Source organism: Pollicipes pollicipes, unplaced genomic scaffold (assembly GCF_011947565.3).
Source record: "Pollicipes pollicipes isolate AB1234 unplaced genomic scaffold, Ppol_2.1 Scaffold_5724;HRSCAF=6776_pilon_pilon_pilon, whole genome shotgun sequence".
Taxonomy (NCBI): Eukaryota; Metazoa; Arthropoda; class Thecostraca; order Pollicipedomorpha; family Pollicipedidae; genus Pollicipes; species Pollicipes pollicipes.
In genome coordinates this window covers 32,399,525-32,424,465 of record NW_023596746.1, presented here as the reverse complement: position 1 = coordinate 32,424,465, position 24,941 = coordinate 32,399,525, and the positions used below count along the sequence as shown (strand labels likewise).

General features: G+C 62.3%; 1 protein-coding gene across 1 annotated transcript in view; it reads right to left on the bottom strand.

Moving 5' to 3' along the window:
• The window catches only part of cyst (rho guanine nucleotide exchange factor 18 cysts), a gene marked incomplete in the record, with an annotated part of 78,536 nt that overhangs the window by 2,070 nt on the left and 51,525 nt on the right, over positions 1-24,941 (bottom strand). Inside the window, 11 exon segments of the mRNA XM_037226405.1 lie at positions 427-581; positions 1,808-1,940; positions 5,051-5,205; positions 6,723-6,909; positions 7,262-7,542; positions 8,384-8,488; positions 10,605-10,699; positions 13,212-13,249; positions 13,821-13,853; positions 15,714-15,859; positions 22,210-22,279. Of these exon segments, the coding sequence (XP_037082300.1) occupies positions 427-581; positions 1,808-1,940; positions 5,051-5,205; positions 6,723-6,909; positions 7,262-7,542; positions 8,384-8,488; positions 10,605-10,699; positions 13,212-13,249; positions 13,821-13,853; positions 15,714-15,859; positions 22,210-22,279 (1,398 nt within the window).

The following is a 24,941-nucleotide window of genomic DNA, read 5'->3' as shown; positions in this document are numbered from 1 at the left end:
TCTCTCTCTCTCTCTCTCTCTCTCTCTCTCTCTCTCTCTCTCTCTCTCTCTCTCTCTCTCTCTTCGCTTCTCTCTCTCTCTCTCTCTCTCTCTCTCTCTCTCTCTCTCTCTCTCTCTCTCTCTCTCTCTATCTCTCTCTCTCTCTCTCTCTCTCTCTCTCTCTCTCTCTCTCTCTCTCTCTCCTCTCTCTCTCTCTCTCTCTCTCTCTCTCTCTCTCTCTCTCTCTCTCTCTCTCTCTCTCTCTCTTCTCTCTCTCTCTCTCTCTCTCTCTCTCTCTCTCTCTCCCCTTTCCTGATATCTGTTCATCCACACCGAGTGCTGCCTTCCGCGTCAGCCCCGACAGCCCCGACCCGGTATCGTCATCACACTCTCCGCAGTCGAAGAGACGCCCAGCCTCAGCCCGCCGGCCCAGACTGCCGCACGCACCTGATGGACTCCATCCAGATGCGCTTGTCGCGTGGCATGGTGCAGTCCATCTCGTACATGCCGGGCTCGTTCAGGTTGGAGATCAGGTATATGCCGCGACTATCGCCACCGGCCTTGTCGCGCACCAGCAGCCGCTGCAGCGACACCACTCCCGCCTGGTGACGGCGCCAGCGGTCAGCACCGGCCGAGAACGCTGGTCAGCGCCAGCAGACAAGGTAGTCAGCCTCAGCAGACAGCGGGGTCAACATGTCAGGAATGCCAGTACAAACAGACGGCATACATCAGCGCCACCCGACGGCAAATGTCACGTGTGTTCGTAGTCGTCGAAAAGAGCGTCGAACTTTCGACTGCGGAGGACGCACGTGGCAAGCCGCGCGTTAGAGCGCCACAAAACGCGCCAGCGCCTTTACCACATGGGAGGAGTGACATGCTGTTGGGGTGACTTGGTATGACATCCCTTGTCACGGTCATGCACGACAAAATACAGATCCCTCCGCACGTCAAGCCCGCGGACGAGAGCGAAATTCTGCTGTGACCCAGGCGACCCGGATGCCGTAGTCATGCTCAGCGGGGTGCTCCATCCGAACGTCCCAGCAGGACACGACTCGGTCGACACTTTGCATGCAAATTACAGCAACCATGACAGATGGGAGGCGCCAGAGCTGCCCACAATCAACACACGCCTGGCAGCATGCCACGAGCCGATGCTGACGGCATCCGCAGCAGACATCGCACGACGGAGCGGCCACGGGGATCACAAAGACCGAGACTGCCGACCGAGACGGGCCGGTGGCGCCGGCCGTCCGCCTGGCCGGCCGGCGTCAGCGGCGGCAGACAGGCGCCCGCCGCCGCTGACACGTGCTCGTCAGAGGTCACGGCCAGTGAGCACGTCCAGCCACAGACCCCCGCTCGGCGAGACAGCGCCAGCCCTCCTCTGGACTGGCCGCTGTCACTCCAGACCGGCCGAAAATAGACCCACAGTCTGGCGGTCGCCGTCGGCTGGCGTTGAAATCAAAACACGACGCGGGCCGGACTTGGGAAGTGCATGTCGAATTAGTTCGTATGAGATAAATCCAACATAAGACGCTCGGGATTCAGCATGACAGCGTCAGCAAGCAATATCCTGGAAAGTACCTCAAAACAAAACTTCAGCCCCAATGCCAAAAGCGCGGGCATTGGCGTGAAGAAGTTATGACAGATTAGATTTCTCACCAGAAACTTTCCAGCTCGCATTTCGTTTCCGGACGGGAGAGTAGCTGCGCGGAAACAAACAGCAGCATCCGTTCCAAGAGACCCGTCCACCGCGTGCGGGAGTCCCGGCGCTCCCAACACCGTCCACATGCCGCGCTGCAGCGCACGACAGTCCGCAGCGTCAGCTCACCTTGCCCTCCTGCGAGACGAAGTGGTACTTCTGATTGCTCTCCTGCAGGAAGAAGACGACGTCGGACATGACGATCACCTGCACGAGCAGCGGCCGGCCGCGCGCCTGCATCAGCGCCGCGCTTCCCTCGAACCTGCCGACAGGGCCGCGACACCGGTCACGCCGCGGTCCCCCAGCAGCCTCCCACCCGACAGGGCCGCGACACCGGTCACGCCGCGGTCCCACAGCAGCCGCCCACCCGGCAGGGCCGCGACACCGGTCACGCCGCGGTCCCCCAGCAGCCGCCCACCCGACAGGGCCGCGACACCGGTCACGCCGCGGTCCCTCAGCAGCCGCCCACACATCTCCGCACGGGACCTCGCCGCGGAGCTCGGCCTTCCAGTCCGGCAGCGGGGATCAGACGGCGGCGGCCGGACGCCACATGTCATGGGGACATGTCCACAGACAGCGGCGGCCGGACGCCACGTGTCATGGGGACATGTACAAAGACAGCGGCGGCCGGACCGCCACATGTCATGGGAGACATGTCCATAGACAGCGGCGGCCGGACGCCACGTGTCATGGGGACATGTCCATAGACAGCGGCAGCCGGACGCCATATGTCATGAGGATATGTCCATAGGTGAGGAGATGAGACGGGGAGGGGGAGGAAGCAGCTGCCCACTGTAGCCCACTGCATGCTTCAAATTTGAAAAAAACAGACCATGTTCCTGCGGTCTACACAAGATTGACCAGGTGGCCTAATCACTGCCGCCTCCATCCCCCCCTTCCCACACACATACACACACACACACACACACACACACACAACACAAAGTGCCGTCTATATGCCGACATGGCAAAGGTGAGACCAGGGCACGTGTGTGTAAAACCACAAGCCTTGTGTTATGGCGCAGAGTAAGGGGATGGTGAAAATGTTATCGTGTCTCCACAGACGACCCAGACGTGTCATAAAACACAGCATGAACAACAACGCTGGCGACTTGTAACGACGCCGCACTGTGGCAAGGGTGGATCAGCGTGTACCAGCGTGTGTCGCTAAAAGGCCGGGTTCAGAGGGATTCACGCCAATAGCATGCGGATGTCAGGCATCCACACGAATCTGAGCGTACAGTACGCACCACTCTCACACATGTGTGAGGGTCCGTTTAAACTGAGAGTGGATTCATGTTTCGTGGCGACATGCGGCTAAAAAGCCATGAAGCTTCCACGCTTCTCCCAGTCTATACTCCTCAAATTGGATGGGCTTCCCAGCCTTACCCAAACGCTATCCCAATCTGCAAAAGTGGTAGTTTCATATGCACCATAAGTCGACAACCGACCACCGTAACCGTCGCCACTATAGGTGATTCAAAACATTCATTTCTCGGAACGCCATGCAGACGCCATATCCGGCCAATTTCCATTTTCATGGCGAATGCATGAATAAATAAACCGCACTGATTTGATTTAACCTAGGGCGAGACGACATTACATCCACTAAGCCAATACTTTGCTAAAATACAATGGACGGATGAAGACATTACTCAGTTTACAAATTCTGCTCCGTTCATTTTATCATTTGGCTGTGAAAGGGATCTACAAATTGGGGCACAGCTAGTCTCGAATCGACCAGACTCGTACCTGAACGACAGCCACTTACAGCAGTTACAGCAACAGGGTCAACCGAACAGGCATGTACTCCAATCAGGGGGGTGGGGGCTCGCCCAAGACAGCCGACGCAGCAGAGCCCCCCCCCCCCCCCCTCCCCCTTCTGCCCTTCCCTACTGCGCGCGCCGCGGCCGGCACGCGTCCCCGCGCCGGCAGCAGCAGGCGTCACCACGCCCCCCGCCCAGCCGAGGCGCCCAGTACCAACACGACATACACCGCCCGACCCCCGGGTCGATGGCCATTATCACCCCGGCGTCCGGAGCGTAACGGTCCCGTAATGGCCGGCTGACGACGCCCGTCGCACAGACCGCGCCGCGACTGCCACTTCGCCCAGACCGCACGGCGCTCGACCTGCCGGCGAGATTTGGCCCGCCGTCTCGGCGGCCGCAGCCGACTCGCTCGAGCGTGACGGGACGATAGCTTGAAACGATTGCACGAGCTTAACCATTCCGTTTTCGATATTTCTGCGAGGGCGGGACGCCCGGCAACTACGACTGCGACCATCATTGCTACCGCTCTAGCAAGCTCCTCCTTGGACCAGCCCCGCAGCAACGTAATACGTTCATAAAAGGCTCCAGCCAGTCGACAAGAGGGCGGCGTCGCCTCGGAGCGAGCGGACGCCCCCGGCACCGCCAGACGCCGGCTGGGGACAGATCGCTCCTGTCCGGCCCTGCCGCCTGCGAGAAAGGTCCCGGCGGTCCCCCAGCGGGGCCGCCACGCGTAACACACCGCCCCTGCTGCTGCCAGACGGTGGACGGCGGCGGCAGGCGGCGGCGCCGACTGGCGCAACAGGTGTCCGCCGGGAGCCGGGGGCCGGGTCGCGGCCGGCCGGACGCAGTGTGTCGCCCGCCGCGGTCCGGGCGAGAGAACGGCCGGCACTGCCGCCAGCCGCCGCTCCCGCCGCCCCGAGCGGCACGGCTGCCGGGACGTCCGCCGCCTGCGGCCGGCGGCCGGCGGCGCTCGGAGGTCAGCTGACCACGGCCGGGGAAACACGGCCAGGGCGCGCCCCCCGGCGCCGGTCCGGTCCGAGCCCGGCGTCCGGCCGGCGGACACGCCGCACCCCCAGATGGACGTCGGACGAGCCTCTCTCGACAGCGGCTCGTCGACGGCCGGCCGCGTCGGCGTCAGCACGAGCTGCAGCGAGGGGGACCGCCGCCCCATCCAGCCATCTCACGGGATTCGGGATTGTTTGGGAAAACTCGCACGTCAGATTAAGACTGCGCCGCTCTCGCCGACGGCGACGCGTGCCAAATGCAACGGAAAACGATAACAGGGTTAGCACTCGCCGAATTCTGAACCCTACGGAATTCTGGCCGCACTTGGGAGCGTGTAGACAGACGAAAATACAGGGACGGGCGGCAACATCTGGGGCACCAAAAGCAAGGGAGGAAAATACTCAGCGTTCACATGGCATTTCCGGAGAAAACGCGCATCGCGACGTCGGTTTGAAAAAAATCATAACAACCCGATAGATGTCAATGAAAACGACCAAAAGAGCAAAAGGGATAGAAACAACAAAACGAATGTTCCAAAGTACCGTGCAATAGGCCAAGCGCTTAACACTGACCACGAAGGGTGCCCTTCTGCGCTTACATGAGCACTCGATTGCCACTGAGCAGATCCGACTTCTTGAATTTCTTGCCCTTGTAGAAGGCGGTGGACTTAGCGTCGATCTTGTTGTATATCTCCAGCAGGCGTGCCTCCTTCTGCTTCTCGGCCACCTGAGCATTGACGTCCACTAGGATCTCCTGCGGACGGGGACGCGTCGAATCAGCGAGCGCTGACGGGACTGTAAGCGCGGTGACCGGGACACGCAATATGTCCTGAGCACGTGCTTCCAAACAGGCTACAGTCTTTGTAATTACACCGCCGGGGTGGTTCTAACTGATCACAAAAAGCCATTGACGCGGCGGCGCGCGTCCGTCTTCGGCACCGGGGAGGCCGGCTCGCGGGCCGTGGGCCTGCTGGCGTCCACCGCGGCAGACAGCTGCCGGAACCACGTGCCCCCCGGACGCCGCCCGCGGTGCTGCTGGCCCCGCCAGACCCGAGCTGCCGCCGGCCGGCCGCCGGGGGCCGCCGGTCGATGTCCGGACCCCAGCGGGCCCCCGACTGTCGCCGCCGCCGGTTCCGAGACAGGCCGCCGGGGGCGGACCGACCGACCGCGCGGCCCGTCCGCTGACAGCCGCCGGCCGGACGCCTCGCGCCGCGGGGGGGGGGAGCAGCCCGGCTAGACAGCCGCTGGTGGGGCGGGGGGGGGGGGCTGGAGGAAAGCGTCCCCGACAGATCTCGGCTGCCCGTGACGGGCCGTCCAAGCGTCGTAGCGGCGCGCACAATGGACGGGCAGGCACGGAATACTGATGACCGCTGATTAAATAATGGCTCGGCGCGCACCATCGGCTGCCGGCTATTCGCCGTCGGCCGATGACGGCCGTCCTGTAATGGACAGCGGCGGCGCGCCCCAATTGGACCATAACGCACCGCGAACGAGGCGCCCCGGTGAAATGTGGTAGGAGGGCATGCGGCAGCGCATCCCGGCGTGAAATTCACGCCCGGGCTGGGGCGCGACAGATGTCAGTGACAACGGCACATAAAGCCGGCAGCCGCGCGGACCCGACCACCCCGCGGTCCCGTCGTCCATCACGCACTCCAACAGTCTGAGGGCGTAGACGCTTCCTCCAACTCCGAGACACTGACCAGGCCGGCAAACCCGTTCACCATGAAATCTTGTGCACTCAGCGGTGGGGGCTGGGCCACGCTGGTGACCTCACCTTGACCAGCTGCGATACCTGACCTCGCCAGGCTGGTGCCCGGCCCTGACGGTCCAAGGGGCCTCGCTCCGGCCGCTCGCGACTCACCTTGACCAGCTGCGAGGCCTCGCCAGGCTGGTTCCCGGCCCTGACGGTCCAAGAGGCCTCGCTCCGGCCGCTCGCGACTCACCTTGACCAGCTGCGAGGCCTCGCCAGGCTGGTTCCCGGCCCTGACGGTCCAAGAGGCCTCGCTCCGGCCGCTCGCGACTCACCTTGACCAGCTGCGAGGCCTCGCCAGGCTGGTGCCCGGCCCTGACGGTCCAAGGGGCCTCGCTCCGACCGCTCGCGACTCACCTTGACCAGCTGCGAGGCCTCGCCAGGCTGGTGCCCGGCCCTGGCGGTCCAAGGGGCCTCGCTCCGGCCGCTCGCGACTCACCTTGACCAGCTGCGAGGCCTCGCCAGGTTGGTGCCCGGCCCTGACGGTTCAAGGGGCCTCGCTCCGACCGCTCGCGGCTCACCTTGACCAGCTGCAGGGCCTTGGTCAGGTTGGTGATCTCCTGCTCCTGGTCGCGGCTGGTCTTGATGAGCGGCTCGATCAGCAGCGGGTACTTGGTGACTCGGTGGGTCACGAACAGGATACACTCGGGCACGCCCTTCTTCTTCAGCAGCGGGTGCAGGCTGCAGCGCCGGATGAACTCCTGGAACCTGGCCAAGCGCAGCCCGCCGCGTCAGCCACACTGCCACACAGTGCCACATCACGCACACAGGGGGGACGCCGCCACGCACCGCGACGAAGCCGCCGATGCACCAGTCAGCCGCGAAAGGCTGTGCCAACGCGCAGCGAACCCACACGCATAAAGGGCGATGACCCACCAGTCACCGTGAATTGTACAGTACACTCCCAGGCCTCACAGGCCTCCCTCCCACTGGGACTGTTGACCACGCCGATGTGCCGCTGAAGCGGTCAGACCGGCCGTCCCGCCCCCCCCCCCCCCCCCCCCCCCGCGGCACCTCACGCCAAAACACCGCACCCCTCCCCCGGAAGCCGCTCACCCACCTACGGTCCGCCTTCAGCATGTCCTTGTAGAGCGCCACGCTCTCGGTGTGCTTGGAGCAGAACTCGCCGTAGCAGTCGCGCATCTGATCGCCGATCTCGCCGCCGAAGTCCTGCAGCAGGAGGTCGCCGAACTGCTCGACGTACAGGCTGCGGCGCTGCCGCTCGCGCAGGTGGCGCAGGAACGTCATGTGCACCTGGATGAGGTCGTCGAGCCGCGGGAAGAGGCGGCCGATCATCTCCGGCGTGTAGCCCAGCTCCTTCCGCATGCCCTCGGCGAACACCTGCGCCACGGCCGATGGGTTACGCGGCTGGCCGGCGCGGGGGGGGGGGGTGCGTCACGGCGCGTCACGTCACGTCACGTCATGTGCCGCCGAGGCGCTGCCGTCCCGCCGGCCGCCTCGACCGCCCAGCGACAGGACAGCGCGGCGGCCAGCTCGGCACGTCAGTGCGCCGCACTGCGTCCCTCGCGGGGCCGGTGCTGGGCCTACTGCGGCCAGTGTGGAGGTTCCCGAGGGAGTCACAACACCGCCGCCTCCGCCGCCCGTGGGGCCCAGCCGTTGGCGCCGGCCGGCCGCGGCGCCACCGGTCGGGCCCGGCCGGCGGTGGCTGTGTCCGCAGGCCGCCGACGCCGGCTATGCAGATGCCCCCGGCAACGCTAGACGTGGTGGTGATCGATGACTTCCGCCCCCCCCCCCCCCCCTCCCCCATCCACCCGCGGAGCTTCGCTGCAGCAGAACAGACGCCATGCCCTTCTCGCGTTTCACCCCAATGTATCCAGTCTATCCCAAGGCGCCCTCACGCGTCACCACGATATATCCAATTTACCTACTGGCCAATCTGCTCTGAGCTTTGCAGCCTATCGTTAGATGCGATATTCCGTCCTTCCGCGAATGTGGTTGTTTGCGAACGACAGATTACGAGAGAGGTCACGATGTTGACATTCAATTCAGACCTTGTCAACAAGATCAAATAGGTAGGTAATACGATAGTTAACAGGTGCCAAAGAGAATTCGGAAACAGGACATGAGACAGGCTGCAAAGTACCAGATACCCCAATCGTCCCACCAATCCGGCATAATCAAAGGGCACTCACTCTCGCCCCTGGGTCCAGCGGGCACTCACCCATTGCATGACTTTGAGCGTGACGCAGTGGTGCTTCTCGGTCATCACGAACTCGTACACGTGCTCCTGGCGCTTGATCTGCTTCTCGGTGAGCCCTTTCAGGATCTGCAACGGGGCGGCGGTCAGCACGGCGGCCGCCGCTCGTCAGCCCGCTGACGTGCTCAGAATGAGCCCGCGTCGAGCAGAACACTCAGTTAGCTCGTGTCTGTCCACCAATGGGTTTACTGGACAGGGCTAGCAGGAGTGGTAGACAGGGGGGAACAAGTGTGGCGCGTGGCGCAATGGCTTTGAGTCGAATCAGAATGGACACGGAGGACGGCCTAGACAACGGCGAACTTCTTGTGCCCGATGTAGTAACATCACCACTAGCATACTCACAGATTTAAGTCAGATAGCTATACTTTTAGCACTTGAACACCCCCAGATTCACTAGAACACGTGAACACGAGTGTTGTTTTCTGGATTCCCAGTTATCATAACCTCAGCGCTCCGAGACCACCGGTACTCCACGGTCCCCGTCGGGTCTCCTCACTCCCCACCAGGACTCCGCATTTTCCGACGGGATTCCGCGGTCCCGCCGGTACTCCACGGTCCCCGCCGGGATTCTCGTCCCCGCCGGGATTCCGTGGTCCCCGCCGGGACTCCGCGGTCCCCGTCGGGACTCCGCACTCCCCGCCAGGACTCCACGGTCCCCGTCGGGTCTCCTCAGTCACAGGCGGGATTCCGCGGCAGCCGCCGGTACTCCACGGTCCCCGTCAGTACTCCCCGGTCTCCGCCGGGACTCCGCGCTCCCCGCCATACTCCGCGGCCCCCGGGCTCCGTGCCGTCTGACTCGGCTGCAAGGATGCAGCACCGGCGGCCCGACGGGCGGCCGGTGTTGGGTGACAGGCGGCCCTCTGGTCCGCACACCGGGCTCGACCTCCAACGCATCCCATCCCTCCGGCTCCCGGGGAAGCCAGCTCATAGCGAGTTGCGGCGACCTTTCAGTCGCTGCAGATCAGGATTCGGGTCCCGCCGGGTAGGTCTGCCGCTCGGGTGCGGCATATCTGTTGGCGGTGGCGACGTGCCGTTTGAAGGTAAAGTGGCAAGAAAGTGGTTGAGCACAGCTCATTAATTCGGACTGGCGACTCGCTGTTGGTCTTCACATCGCAGGCTCAGCCGTGGCCGGCCGCGCGAGGCGGACCGTCACCTGCTGGCGGGAGTCAGCCTCACCATGCCAGACAGCCAACCGGAAACTGGTAGCCTGCAGCTATGGGTCACTTCTGCTGACCTTTAGCTGGGGAGTCACATTTACATTTCCGGACTGGATTTTCAACGGATATATTGGAAACTGAAACACTCATCAGAATAGCTACTGCTCTAGCCAAGCGAGGGGATTGACCGCCCCAACTCACGGCCTGTCAGCGGCTTCCGTATCTCTCCACCATCCCCAATCAAGGGAGAGCCAGCTTTGGCAGGAGGTTAGCGTCCATGACGGGGTGTGGCGGTCGGCGCCCGCCCGCCTACCGCCCCAGGCCGGCTCGGAGCGCGGCGACCGGCGGCTCCTCAAGTCGGGCGGCGCGCCGGCCCCGCCCCGCCCCAGGCGTCGCTCACAGCGGCGTCCTGCCGTCGCCCGCCACTTACACAAAGCCGGCCGGCTGAGCGGGCCGCGGTTGCCCATTCTGGCAACGACCGACGCTCGGCGGGCGCGGGGCGCCGGCCGTCCGGCGGTGGCCACCGGGCGACGGTGCCGAGCGGAGGGCCGCCGCGTCCGCCCAGCCGCCGAGACACCAAGACAGCCCAAGGGCGGCGGCGCGTCGGCTCGACGACGGCCGTCTGGGCTCCCGACGACTCCTCTCGGCGCGCGGGATGCACCAGCACGCGAAGGCGCGAGTTTGGGGCCACGGCGCCCGCACCAAGGAGAAATACTCGCACGGGTTTGTCTTCGTGCTCGTTCGACAGATTTCTCTCGCCCATTACCCTCGCTCCGCCGATGAGCGCGTGCCACGACTTCGCCCTGCCGTTTTTCGCTCGCTCTCTCGCTCTCGTTTACGAATGGGCGTGTTTCGCGCAACGACGACCGACACCACCACGTGCGCACGCGACACCGGCGGGGGCAATGACGTCACACACTCCGCGTCCCAGGGCACGCGCCGGCCGGCTCCAGCGGGTTGGCCAGGAGTCACCGCCGCGGCCGGCAGCGCTCGTGCCGCGTGCCGCCGCTCGGCCGCGCGCTGCTAACCTTGCGGTCGACCGAGCCGCTCCACGCCTCCGACTCCTCGTCCAGCAGCTTGAGGTCCGGGTCGTCGACCGAGTCGCCGAGCGACATCACGGGCGCTGCGGGTACGGCGGCACCGGCGGTCAGAGAAGCGGCGCGCGCGGCCGGGCCCGAACGGCTCAGGCGCGCTGAACGCGACTCATACGCAGCGAACACGGAACGCACGACTGAGATAGGCCAGAACGACCAACACGCGGCGCCCACGGTCACTAGCCGACAGGCGGCACAGCGTTGCTGACGGATGGCACAGACTTGACCGATATCTCACAAACGCGCCGAACAAGTGACAGGCCAAAGTGGGACCGCGTCAGTGACATGCATCCACGCTAAAGGGGGGGGGGGGGCGGCCCGTCACAGTCCGCCACATGAGAGAGACGACACTTAACACATGGCCGACACACGACAAACAAGTGACGGACGCTCCACGGAAAATGGACCGAACGCAACACAAAACGGCACGGTTTGCTTGCGGGTACGCGGTGGCACGGTCCAACGACTCCACCCGCAGTTGCCGACCGCGTCGCCGCAGCACCCCCTCGTCTCAAACGACATCCAGAACCGGGCGGTCAGCAGCGCGCGGCAGTTCTGCTGGGCAGCGCGCGGTCGGCCGGCGCTGGACGGCGTGTCTAGACAAGCGTCGACACAGGCCAGCCCCGGCAGCACGCCCGGCGGGACGTTTTTGCGCCGCGTGATCCACGAGCGGCGTCAAGAAGCTGCGCGCCGCACAGCGCCGACGCCGGACGCCGGAGCACACAAATGCGCCCGATTTCGCGGTCAGGGTGCGACAGGTGGCGCGGCGGCTCCGCGCCGGCGGCGGCCGGACAAAGGCGATGTCAAACGGGGACGGAGCCGACCCCACAGCGCGGTCTGCATGGGTCGGCACCGCTGGCATCGGCAGTCGGACGCAACTTCCACCAACTCAGAGCAGCGGGGGTGGTTATTGGCCGTAGGCGGGGCTTTGTGGTCATGGCAATGCACGCTCAAGGAAAGGTCACCACACTCTGATATTTGGCTGGGCTAATCTGGGAGTGCCGAGGCATCCGGCGAAACACATCAATCCCCAGACGGCGTCCCAGGCTTAATGCAATTAGCGAATCATCAGGAGACTGCGATCAATGAGCCCGCGTGTTGTCGATCAATCGTTACGTAAACCGGCATGCAGGTGTGCGCGACGACTTTTAGAAGCATTGGGAGTGACGCCTGCAACAAAACGCGTCTGGAGTTTATGGTTCCAATACGGTCATTTGGCGATCTGTGGTGGCGCCCGCCGCTCCTCGCGCGACGCACTGCTCCTCGCGCGGCGCGCCGCCAGTGCAGCGGCGCGCGCAAACGTCACGGCAGGGCTCCCAGGCGCCACCGCCGGCGGCCGCCGCGGCGACGCTGCGTGCGAGTACCGAGTACTGTGCCCGGGGCGTCACGGGACAGACGGGCGGCGACCCGAAGTCTGCGCACTGAACGACGCACAGGTGCTGCCCACCCGCCAGGTAAGAGTGACGGAAGTCGGTCAAAGGTCCGCGCAGCGCCGCTCACGGGTGGGAGCGTGACGCTTCCTCGCACGAGGGACACATGTCAACGGCAACACTCCGGTGGGGGCCACACACCCGTCAGCGTATCGGAATGCGCCCGGTTCACATCACCCGGGAGGCAGTGGTCTGTGGCGATGGGACGATATGTTGGAAATACCGACAGTCTGAATGTGCCGTTGTCTTGGAAACGTTAGAACAAAACGCCGCTTGCATAAATAATTGTCACGGAAGAGCGTTGAGTGACAAGCATTCTACAATCGCGACGAGGGACATCGATTGACCTGATGCAACAGCAAACATGCACCAACAAAACCAAGCCGTACAAAACCCAGCAACCGCTTTAACAAGGTGAAACACCATCCCACCCTCGCCACGTCGCGCCCCACCGTCCAGTGCCCCCGCGCCCCCGGCCGGGCCCGGCTGCAGGTCAGCCGCTCCCAGCCCGGCCGTCTCGCACACGGCAATGACAGGCACCCGCTCGACACACGCCCGCCGCCGCCGTCGCCGACGGTCGATGCATGCCGCCGTGAGCCACGAATGGGCCGGCACAGCGGCGGCTGGCGGAGCGGTGCGCCTCACGGACACCAGGCAGAGTCGCGCGACGGACCCGCCGCTGAGGTGTGGCTCGGAGGCGCAGTTCCGCGGGGTGGCTCGGAGGCGCAGCTCCGGGGGGTGGTGACGAGGCGTGGCTCGGAGGCGCAGCTCCGCAGGGTGGCTCGGAGGGGTAGCTCCGCGGGGTGGCTCGGAGGCGCAGGTCCGCGGGGTGGCTTGGGGGTAGCTCCGCGGGGTGGCTCGGAGGCGCAGCTCCACGGGGTGGCTCGAAGGGGTAGCTCCGCGGGATGGCTCAGAGGCGCAGTTCCGCGGGGTGGCTCGGATCGGAGGCGTAGCTCCGTTGGACAGCTCAGTAAGGAGTCACCAGACACAGCTGCGCGACGCAGACGCGGCATACGGCGCTGTGGAGAAACTCCGCCGCGCAAACCGTCCCGCACCTGCCCGACGCATCTCTCGGACAGAGCGTCGTGGCGGTGGCCCGTGCAGCACTTACCGTCGAACGGGTCAGCGAAGTTGGCCGCATCGTATTGTCTGAAACGCAAAGAAGAGCTGGCTACAAACCCACACAAGCATTCCATACGGCAGGGCATCAGCAGTTCTGACTGAAAGAACAAGCCAACACAAGCGTCCGTGTGCACTCGAGGTAGGCATGAGTCATGGACCAGTGTCGCACCGATTAAAGCGATGGAATGCGGACAAGAGAACGTAGACGCGTGTAAAGTGACGATAGCTGGCGGATTAAACAGGGGCTATCACGAAACCCAGTTCGCTGGTTCACTTCATCTAAGCAAGGAAGAGCTTGAGTTCCTAGTTTCAAGGCATCGTGGGTTGGGAATTCTCATGCTGGAACTAATAGGTATTTAAGAAACAAGGAGGTGCTGGTTAAGCGACGCTGTCAATCAAGCATCTGTCGTGTTGAGAGAACTCCACGTTTTAAACTTGTGACCACTTCTAGCCATGAGCATATCTTCGAAACATTAGGTATCCCCAATATAACCAATGCTTGCTTGATGACATCGTTTAACAAGCACCTCCTGGTACAATGAAAGCCGATCATTTTCAACATATGGACTCCCAGGCCATGATCCGTTGATTTACTCACAGAAGCGGGTCCTCCATGTCAGATGCCGACTTACTGAAACAAAAGCATTCGCCCCATGTTTGACCGCCGTGGCGAGCAAGCACCACAACACACACGCGCCACACACACCGTAATCTAATCGCTGTGGCGCTTGGCCGCCAGTGATTCAGGGGTTCACAAACAGTGCCAACGATACGCGCCGTCGATACGACCTGCGCTCTGAGCTTATTCGACCGCGCCGGCCAAGGCAATGACAAAGGTGATTCCCGTTTTGCGTGAGAAAGGATGTCGATACTCGGCGGATCAGCGCCGGCCACAGGCATACTATACACAGGCCACCTGAGATCCACGTAGCGGACTGCAGAGCACGCGGTAGAGGCGCGTCAAAAACGGACATGCTGTGTCAGGAGCAACAATCCTGCACCAATGGAGCCATGAACGTCAAACATATTGGTGAGTCACTGCGCGTCAACGCCAGCTACAGAAGACAGCCAACGAATGAGGACGAAGACAAGACACATCTCAAAATCAGAGAATGACAGAAATGCAGGCGAATATGATTGTGTGAACGAGCAACACCAACGAGACGCAGCACGTAAGCAGGACGTCGCGCAGCCGACCTACGGCGCAAGGCTCCCAAACACAAGGCCACAGAACAGCGAGAATTCTGGAGAGGCCGCTTCCGCAGAGCGGGCATCTACGTGTCCATGACGATCCGTCGGGCGGAGAGTGCCACCGGGACCTCAGCGGCCGCCGCGGCTGACCCGAGTTCAGGTCGGCGGCGCGGGGGCCGGCGGCATGCGACACTCGGTCACGTGGCCGGCCGGGGCGCATGCGCAGTGCCAGGCGGCAGCCGTCGACCGCGCCGCCGCCGAAGGCGCGGCGCGGTCGGCGGCCTACAGCGAGAGAGAGAGAGCGCGCGGCGCCAAGGGCCCCGGCAGCGCGGTGGAGCCGGCGGGCGCAGGCCGGCCGGCCGGCCGGCCACAGGCAACACAGCCAGCCAGGCGGGTCGGGCCGGGCGGGCGGCCGGGCGCCGCCGCCACTTACTTGACGCCCAGCTTGACGGCCACGCGGCGCCACTGGCTGCGGCCGCCGGTAAGGCCGGCCACCAGCAGACGCGTGGGCGAGCTGCAGCTAGCAACGTGAGAGTCGTTCAGCGCTCCGCTCGGCACGCGCCGGCCGCTCGGAGGTGGGCGAGCCACTCATCCAGTGAGTCAGTGCGGCTGAGGGACGGCCCCCTCCCCCTCCCGCTCCCCAGGGGTGGGTGGCATGGTCCCGTCCCGCGCGACTGACGTGTGCCGGAAGAACCGGACCCGTCCGTCGCGAGGGAGCCGGCCGACGAGTCCGGCCCGGTCGCGGCCTACAGTCGGAGCGTCACGCGGCCGGCCGCCGGGACAGGACACCAGGAGACACCGACGCCGACATGCCAGGCCCATGCAAGCGCGCTGCGCCCCTCCATACTGCCGCCTACCGGGCTGAGTCAGGTCGCGTGACCGCAGCCATCACGTGCGCCGTTTGGCTGGGTCTCACGGCGGGGCTCGCACACGAGTTTCGGCCAGCTCGGCTCACCGCCACGCCCGTCCCCCGGCAGCGGCGGTGTTCGCCGCCCGGGTCCCGTAGACATCGCTCCCCGTGGAGCACCCAGCGCCGGCCCCGGCCGCACAGCCCACAGAATCAGCAATACCGCGGCGAACTGCAAGCTTGGACGGGCGCGCCGGACGTCCCGCTACCCGCCCTCCCAGCCAGAGCTCACACGCACACCACCACGCCACCACCACGCGGCCTCTGAACGACGCCTCCCCTCCGAGGATCCGCGGCAGGCACCCGCACTCGCGCCCGCACCCGCGCCTGCACCCGCGCCCGCAACCGCACCCGCACCCGCCGTCGCGGGCCCGATCCTCCGCCGGCACTCACTTGCGGCTGAAGTCAGCGATCGGCGGCGACACCTTGGGCGTGGTGAGCGTGCTGCTGTTGAGCCAGCGGCCGCTGGCCACCGCCTGCGAGCCGCGCTGCAGCAGCGTCAGCGACTGGGAGTGCTTCTTAACGGCCTTCTCCTTGTCCTGCGAACCGGACGTGCGTCAGGGACGAGCGGGAGACGGGGCACGGCATCCGCAGGCACGCGAGGCAGCCACAGGGACAGCACCCGTCAGAGGTCGTTGGGTTGGGGTGGGAGAAGTTCCTACCAGCAGTGGACGGTGACGGGACGAACAAGGCAATGTGCGGCGTGGGTACAGTTGAAAATTTGAGGTCGTGGGCACGAAACGATACGGCAGGAGAGTGTCTCACGATGAGAAGAGGTGACTTAATCCTAGAAATATATTTCAATAAGGAGCTAGACATTAATCATGTGAAGAGCACAGGGTCGGGAGACGTGCGCGACAGAGCAGCGAAATTGACGCCAGCCGCGCGCCACAGCCCAGCGCCGGCACCCCAGCGCGCTGTGCCCCGTCGAACGGGCCCGGCGGGCCTAGCGACAGCTGGGGCGACGGGCTGCCGACGCGCGCCTGCCCGCGGCCACAATCATCCCCGGGCGGCGCGCCTCGCCCTCACGAGGGCGGCGGTGCGTCTCATCGGGCGTGCCGGCGCACCGCGCGGCCGCTTGCTCATCTAGCGCGGCCATTCACGCCGGCGCGCCAGAGCCTCGCGGCCACCGCGGCCCTGATGAAATGAGACGCCGGCGGGAGCGGCGGGAGCAGCAGCACACGCGCGATACGAGGAACCGGGGAGAGAGGAAAGGGGAGAACGCACGACATACACTGCGCGAGTGAGTGAGTGAGTGGGTGAGTGAGTGAGTGAGTGAGCGAGTGGGGGATGAAGGAGGGAGGGAGTGAGTGAGTGAGTGAGTGAGTGAGTGAGTGAGTGAGTGAGTGAGTGAGTGAGTGAGTGAGTGGTGAGTGAGTGAGTGAGTGAATGAGTGAGTGAGTGAGTGAGTGAGTGAGGCTTAGTGAGTGAGTGAGTGCGTGAGTGAGTGAGTGAGTGAGTGAGTGAGTGAGTGAGTGAGTGAGTGAGTGAGTGAGTGAGTGAGTGAGTGAGTGAGTGAGTGAGTGAGTGAGTGAGTGAGTGAGTGAGTGAGCGAGTGAGCGAGTGAGCGAGTGAGCGAGTGAGTGAGTGAGTGAGTGAGTGAGTGAGTGAGTGAGTGAGTGAAGAGCTAACGAGGAATTTGGTAAGTTCAAAAAAGTGAGCCGCTGACTCAGGATGGATTGGCGGATCCAATCATAAATCCGTGGTAACACCTAGCTTATGGTCTGCAGCAGAGCGTGTATCGTTCCGTTCGTCTTGTCAAACTGCACACAAATCGCGACCTTGTGCTACAAAGCAATTCTGTGGAGGCGACGGTCACGTCGAATACTTAGGGCGTCCGCACACAACAGACCGCGCTGGTATTCGGAGCGGCCGGCGGCGCCTAACGCGCAAACAGCATGTCCGCTCCGATAGCTCCGTTGGTTACGACGCTCGCCTTCCGATTCACCCATCCGAGGCAGGGCGGGTTCGCGTCGCCTTGGGCACTCGCTTTTTGCCTCTGAGATCGCCTCTAGCCTCTGCTGACTGGGATGACCTCTGACCGGTGGTAGATGCAGTGGTCAGATGAAATCAGAGGGCAGGATAGATCGCGGTGAGCATTGCAGCACGTTTGGCTTTCGCTGCAAAAATTTTGCTGGCAAACCGAAACGCCACGGACGCCACGGACGCCACCAGTCCATGCTGACTCAACATGCACATCTTAGCATGTGCCTGTTATGTGTGTGTACGATATGTGTTATGTATGTGTGTGTGTGTGTGTTATGTATGTACCATGTGTGGTCTCCGAAATCCGTCCAGTAAAATAATTCGGACCCAGTACCTAAGAAAAATACCTGAAAAACTCGGAGGCCGCGATGAGCCGCGAGGCCTTCGCGACAGCCCGCCTTCTCCGCCATCGAACGCTATTACGACCGAGCCATGTAATCCGCTGCGTGAAAACCACGCGCCAGCCGGCAGGGTTTCACCGTAGATGAGGCCAGTTTTTGCCAGCGAAGGCGGCGGGACCCGGTGCCCGCCGAAGCTCGGCAGTCGCCATCAAATCACCCGCTCCGGCGGCACCACACGCCGGCCGGCGGCGGGGGCCATCCCCGTTGGAGGGCCGGCGCGCGCGGCCGCCGCAGGTCAAGGCCGGCCAGCGCCGCCGGCGGGCTTAGCAACAGAGAGGCCGCAGCGCGAGCCGGCGAGGTGAGACTGGCCTCCGGCCTCACCTAGCGCCCCCGACCGGCCCGGAGATGCCGGGCCGGACCGCGCTCGGTCGCTCGTTACCAGCCGCCGTAATTAACACCGGCCAACAGCATTAGCATCGATCGGCCATTCGGCGCAAGTGGGAGACATCGGCGGTGTTCGGAGCACTCGGGATCGCATTACGGGCTTTCGTGCGTAACGTCTCTACGAGAGGTCGGCTGCTTCCCCACTGAATGCCAGGCAATCTAGCCACTACTCAACCTCTTCAGAGGCGGGGCCAAACCCATCTCACAGCGGAACGCAATCCAATGGGGCATTTGCCCCACAGCGGTCTGCGGACTGGCCTGCCTCGGTTTGGGGTTGCAGGTTAGAATCCAGGCGCCTCAGGTCTATTCATCAGTGGGCACATGCCAAAAAGACTCCCGACAGTAGCTGCTTTGGTGGTAAGATAGCATGCCTAATACGCAACCATCCAGCTCATTCCATCAGCCTAGGAGTCAGGCTTGTCCTCGGAAAGGGCCTCTCGTAACACCGGCCTCCCAGCGTTCGTCAGAGATTTGCTTCCTGTATCTAGAGGGAAAAGACCGTTGTCAAATAGTTATTGATGCTGGCGCCCCAAGCCGCGTGCGATGCCGTGTGCCAAGCAGGTGTGACCTGCCGTGGCGAACGGTGCGCAATCTGGCGCACGTCAGATGTGGGTAACGGGACCTGACACCACGTGTGGGTAGTGGGACCTGACACCAGGTGTGGGTAACGGGACCTGACGCCGGCTGAGTGTGTCCGCCAGAGCCGCAGGGCACGGCTACCGCTCCGCCGAGAGGGCTGGCCCCATCAGTGGCGGCGGCAGTGGTGGGCTCCACTAGCGCACACTCCGCTGGTCACCGCCAGCAGTGGTGGGCTCCACTAGCGCGCACTCCGCTGGTCACCGCCAGCAGTGGTGGGCTCCACTAGCGCGCACTCCGCTGGTCACCGCCAGCAGTGGTGGGCTCCACTAGCGCGCACTCCGCTGGTCACCGCCAGCAGTGGTGGGCTCCACTAGCGCACACTCCGCTGGTCACCGCCAGCAGTGGTGGGCTCCACTAGCGCATACTCCGCTGGTCACCGCCAGCAGTGGTGGGCTCCACTAGCGCACACTCCGCTGGTCACCGCCAGCAGTGGTGGGCTCCGCTAGCACACACTCCGCTGGTCACCGCCAGCAGCTCGTGAGCGGAGCGCCCACCAGCGCAGCCGCGAGCTCGGAAGGTCGCAGCGGAGCGCCCATCAGCGCAGCCGCTAGCTCGGAAGGCCGCAGCGGAGCGCCCATCAGCGCGGCCGCTAGCTCGGAAGACCTCAGCGGAGCGCCCACCAGCGCAGCCGCTAGCTCGGAGGGCCGCAGCGGAGCGCCCACCAGCGCAGCCGCGAGCTCGGAGCGTCGGCTTTCGGAGCGTCGGCTTTCGGAGCGTCGGCCGGCTTTCTTTGATGGCGGGCCACGCCCGAACACCCGCGGTAACCATCCAAACATATTGCAGCTTTTTGTCACTGGTTGCCCTACGCTTTGGCCACATAATGTGGCTTGGATCATGCGAGTGCTCAGATTCCAAACATATCCTCATGCGAAAACAAAACTGTGCACAAAGTGTGTCCTGCACGGGCCATTTCGAGCTTTCTGGTTCATCTGTTGCACCGTTTCGTGCCCTTACACGACAAGCATCGGTGGAAGAGCATAAAATTGTTGTTTAAGGTATACGCGAGCATCTGTGAGTGATTTGACGCCAGAAACAATACCCTACCTACCTTCATAACTGGCATTTTCCCCAGGAATCTCTGACGTAGTTTCTACCTGTTTACACCTCATACATTATGGGTGGGTCAGAGGCCATTCTCCCAGAACTATACATATCTCTACCTGCTACAACGTAAGACGTTTATAGCTGGGTCAGAGAAGCCATTCTCTCAAAACTATTGTCATTTCTGCCTGCTCAAACGTAATACGTTTATAGGTGGGTCAGAAAGGCCATTCACACGGGACTAAGGCCAGTCACAGAACCGCGATAACACGTCATTTCCACCGTCAATTATCTATGATGACGGTTGTTTCACTGCATGCACATTTTCCGCTCGTCCACTCATCTTTTTCGCGTGAGACCGCAAAAAACGGGAATCACATTTGGAATCAGTGCGAAACGCTACATCAGAATGGATGTAGCTTTCCAGAAATGATGGAAGAGCACTTCAGAAACGGCTAGAGACAGGGTCAGACCCTAATGAACAATACGGCACGCACCTGGAGAGGCTGAGTAAGCAGCAGACTTTCGGGAGCGACGAGTGGGGTTGTCTCTCCATCTGCAGCCATTCAGTGCTAAATGAATACAAATTCATCGGCTTCGGGCCGAGCTAATCCTCGCCTCTGCTGACAAGCGTATCAGAGTCGGCTCCAAGCCTCCAGCCAACCGTTGTCAAAAAAGCAGGGTCCTCACACACCACCGCATTGTGCCCGCGACTGCAAAACGACCGCGACAGCACACCGATAACCGCTCTCAGCAGCGAGGCGCGTCCGAGACCACCAGCGGGACGTGCGCCATTCACTGCCCCTTGACCACTAGGCGGCCGATGGGCCGAGGATGCCCGTTCAGCCCAGCGTTCGCCGCCGCGTCCAAGCGGGCTCGACGGGCGTCGTCACTGCCGACATCACCGCCGTGTCTGCCAGCCTCCGTCAGCGGACGCCGCCGTGTCTGCCAGTCTCCGTCGGTGGACGCCACCGTGTCTGCCAGTCTCCGTCAGCGGACGCTGCCTTGTCTACCAGTCTCCGTCAGCGGACGCCGCCGTGTCTGCCAGTCTCCGTCAGCGGACGCCGCCGTGTCTGCCAGTCTCCGTCAGCGGGCGCCGCCATGTCTGTCAGTCTCCGTCAGCGGACGCTGCCTTGTCTGCCAGCCTCCGTCAGCGGGCGCCGCCATGTCTGTCAGTCTCCGTCAGCGGACGCTGCCTTGTCTGCCAGTCTCCGTCAGCGGACGCTGCCTTGTCTGCCAGCCTCCGTCAGCGGACGCCGCCTCGTCTGCCAGCCTCCGTCAGCGGACGCCGCCGTGTCTGCCAGTCTCCGTCGGTGGACGCCACCGTGTCTGTCAGTCTCCGTCAGCGGACGCTGCCTTGTCTACCAGTCTCCGTCAGCGGACGCCGCCGTGTCAGCCAGTCTCCGTCAGCGGGCGCCGCCATGTCTGTCAGTCTCCGTCAGCGGACGCTGCCTTGTCTGCCAGCCTCCGTCAGCGGACGCCGCCTCGTCTGCCAGTCTCCGTCAGCGGACGCCACCGTGTCTGCCAGCCTCCGTCAGCGGACGCCGCCTCGTCTGCCAGTCTCCGTCAGCGGGCGCCGCCATGTCTGCCAGTCTCCGTCAGCGGGCGCCGCCATGTCTGCCAGTCTCCGTCAGCGGGCGCCGCCGCACCGCACTGCCCGGCGAGCGCGGCCGCGGCACGGGGCCGCGCAGCGGGGACCAACGGCGGCGGCGGGCCCCCGATTCCTTAGGGCCGCGGCGGAGCGGACGTTCCGCGGCGGCCGCGGCACAGAAGGCGCACGGCCGTCACACAGTCAGGGGCTGTCGGCTTCTCGGCCCGGAACCCCAACACTGACATCACTCCTTTTGAGTAGCTGAAGCTACGCACGGTCATGGCCACAACGCCCATATCACCTGACCAGAGACTTGTGCACAAGGAATGGAGTATGGCAGATCCGCATATATGCATTTTCTACACGCATAATTTCGCGCCCGTTCCAGCATAGGTGTAAGCGTACCCGTCAGGGGACAGCCAGGTCTGGCTACCATTGGCAGCAGTGCCGACCTATGAAGTATTCAACGCAGGCTACCATTTCTTGTACCGTGAAGTTCTAGCCAAACATTCCAGACACCCAATCGACGTTGCCTGTCGCTGCGGTCATTTGGCACATCAATGCACCGGCCATACAGTAATGCTTTTCGCGGCACCAATCTTCCATTTTCATTCGACAACCACCTTTGCATGCGGTGGTCTGTACTCACACATTCGCCGCGTAGCCTTTCGGCAGCCGCATTCAACCCTCCAGCCGAAATCCTCAGGTAAACCAAGACACTCGCAAGAGACGAGGGAGCCGGTCATCATCGGACACCACGCCTCGTGGGAGAGCCCTCGCCAGGAGGCCGACCAGTCTCCGACGGCCTGGCCATCTGGCCGGCCTGGCGTGGCGCGCCAGCACGTACCTTCTTCTTCCTGAAGAAGATGCTGCTCCGCTTGCGTCGCTGCTTGCGGTCGTCCTCCAGGAACGACGGGCTGTCGGCAGAGGCGGCGCTCAGCGGCGGAAACGGCGGCTCGCGGGCGACGGGGGCACGCGCCGGTACACGTGGCCGGCCAGCGAGACGGCGCCGGTCGGCCGTTGGCGCCACGCGGGAGACCGTCGCGAGGAGATCTCAACGCTTATCCAGCAGCCCAGCACAAGCGGAAACTGCGCACAATCAGAGCCGGGGAGCATGCGCTTGTCATGTCGACGGACTAAATTTAGACGGGATAAAACGACGCTGCATTTCGTGGCTGAGCGTGTTCGGCATCCTGTGCACGCGGTGGGCGTTCTAAGCAAAAGCCGACTCCAGTCATCGCGCGGCTCCGACCAGGGGTTACAAGTGCGACACGGCCGGAGGCGAGACTGAGAACTGATCTGAGTCCTTCCACCGGGACTTAAGACGCCGGCCGGTGGCGGCGAGCTTTTAAGTATCGGCTGAACCGAACCCTCCCTGCCGCAGGAAGAGCATGTTATTCCGCTGAACCGAACCCTCCCTGCCGCAGGGAGAGCACGCCATTCCGCTGAACCGAACCCTCCCTGCCGCAGGAAGAGCATGCTATTCCGCTGAACCGAACCCTCCCTGCCGCAGGGAGAGCACGCCATTCCGCTGAACCGAACCCTCCCTGCCGCAGGGAGAGCACGCCATTCCGCTGAACACCATCACCATTGAACGCACGCAAGGGTGCGTGAGCCAACTCTGAATGGGCGCGCGTAGATGTGCGGCTCCGGCGCGCGCGTGGCTCCCAGAGGGAGGCGTGCCTCGAATAAAACTTTCCTACGCCATCCCCGGTGAACGCAAAGCCATGGACGACACGCTGTCATGTGCGAGCGTGTCTGTGAAGCCAGAGCTGCAACTGACAGTAAGCCACGTGACGAACATTCCGCGGTTGTTTTTTGCACCCTCGCATGAAGCCGTCTCAGCGGCAGGCCGCGGATGTGTTTGACGATCTTATGCACAGCCTTTCCAACTTCATCGGTTCTACACCACAGCATTGTGGCTGACTTACTATCTGGGGCATTTTACGACAAAATGGCACGGGCATAACACACAATATGTTATATTTCGATGAGCATTCTTCCAGGTCGTCTTGTGTCCCGAATCTAACTGCCATTTTGAGAGCGTTCAGAGCAATGGTCGAAGAGCTATAGCTTTGAGCATCGCTAAGAGCTAACAAAATCATCTTTGAGAGCCTAAGACATAATCTATAAATATTTAACTCGCACACAACTATGTTCCGCTAAACTTTCAATGGCACAGTGCATCTTTTGGCTATTTCCAAATCTGTCTTCCCTTTATTTTCAAAACCGTAACAACGTGACCAAAAGTCATGTGACATAATTTGGCCTATTGGACAGCCACAATGTTATTTTGTTGAATGCAGAAACTAGAAACACCTACTTTTATATCACAAGAAGAAACTGACAAACGCCTTTTTCAAAAAACGATTCATATTCGTTCTAAACCGGATATGCGCGGATGATTTCGTGCTAGTTCCAAGCGCCCTCAGCTGGGATGTAAGGGATGTGTTATTGCTGAATTGACAATTACTTCCCTGAAAATTACTCATTTGCGGTGCAAGACGCGGCCCAAGGCTTCTACTGGCACTCCTCTCAGTGCGCTGTGCGCCCGCTCGCAGCATACTGGGAGGTGTGCTGTACCATCAGAGCTACAATTTCATCTCTGGTGGTACAAGGCATAACACCCCAATGGTTCATGCGTTTTCGCAACGACTTGCCCAGACCTTCGTACCTTAGTGTCCAATTTAAAACAATGTATTTTTCACAGCCAGCAGTGCCGCACAAATTAAAAATAAGTACATTTTCATCAATGTGCGCCAACATGACGCTGACTGTGGTGCCCTGTGAGGGGCACTTTTTACCACGTCGCATGGCAAGGGGCCCGTGACGGCATTGGGGGCACGGCTAAGCGTGCCGCAGAACTAGAGAGCCTCAGGCACACCCAAGATGGGCAAGTACTGGCGGCGAAGGACGTATTCAAATTTCTGTCGGAGAAACTGGTCACCAAAACCATGCTCATCTATGTGCTCGATTTCGACGCGGTGGCGGCGCAAACCACCTCACGGAGAGCTTTTCCAAAAGTCATCACGGCGAATGGCACTCAAGGTTTCCACAGGCAGTGACACCGACGACTCTGAGGGCTCACCATCCGTGCACCGACGCGAGACCTGTGGTAGTAGCACGGCGGCAGTACGTTACTGTGAGCGCGCCGAGGCTATGCGTGTGGGTGGGGGAGTCAGCATATGGCATGAGTAACCCATGCGATATGTTGTAGTCACGCGATATGTCAGCCAACCGTTGGCTGGCGGATGAGCGGCTCATATCATCGCTGCGGTAAGCTGTTGTGTTGTATGATGCTTTCAAGTCGGGTTATCATGGCGCGTCATTGCAAACGGCTCATAGTGATATGCGATTCGCTGCATGTGCAGCTCACGCGCCAATTGAAGCGGCCCTTTATGTTGGGTGACGGGTACGAATATGTGAATATATTTCGTAGCGAATCATTTCACATATTTGTTCTTATAACACTTTCCGTCCAACCGTCAGCTTTTCACTATATTACACGCACGGGAACCTACCCCCACACGCACACAAACATTATCTTTACCTTACATATTATACACAAACATACATATA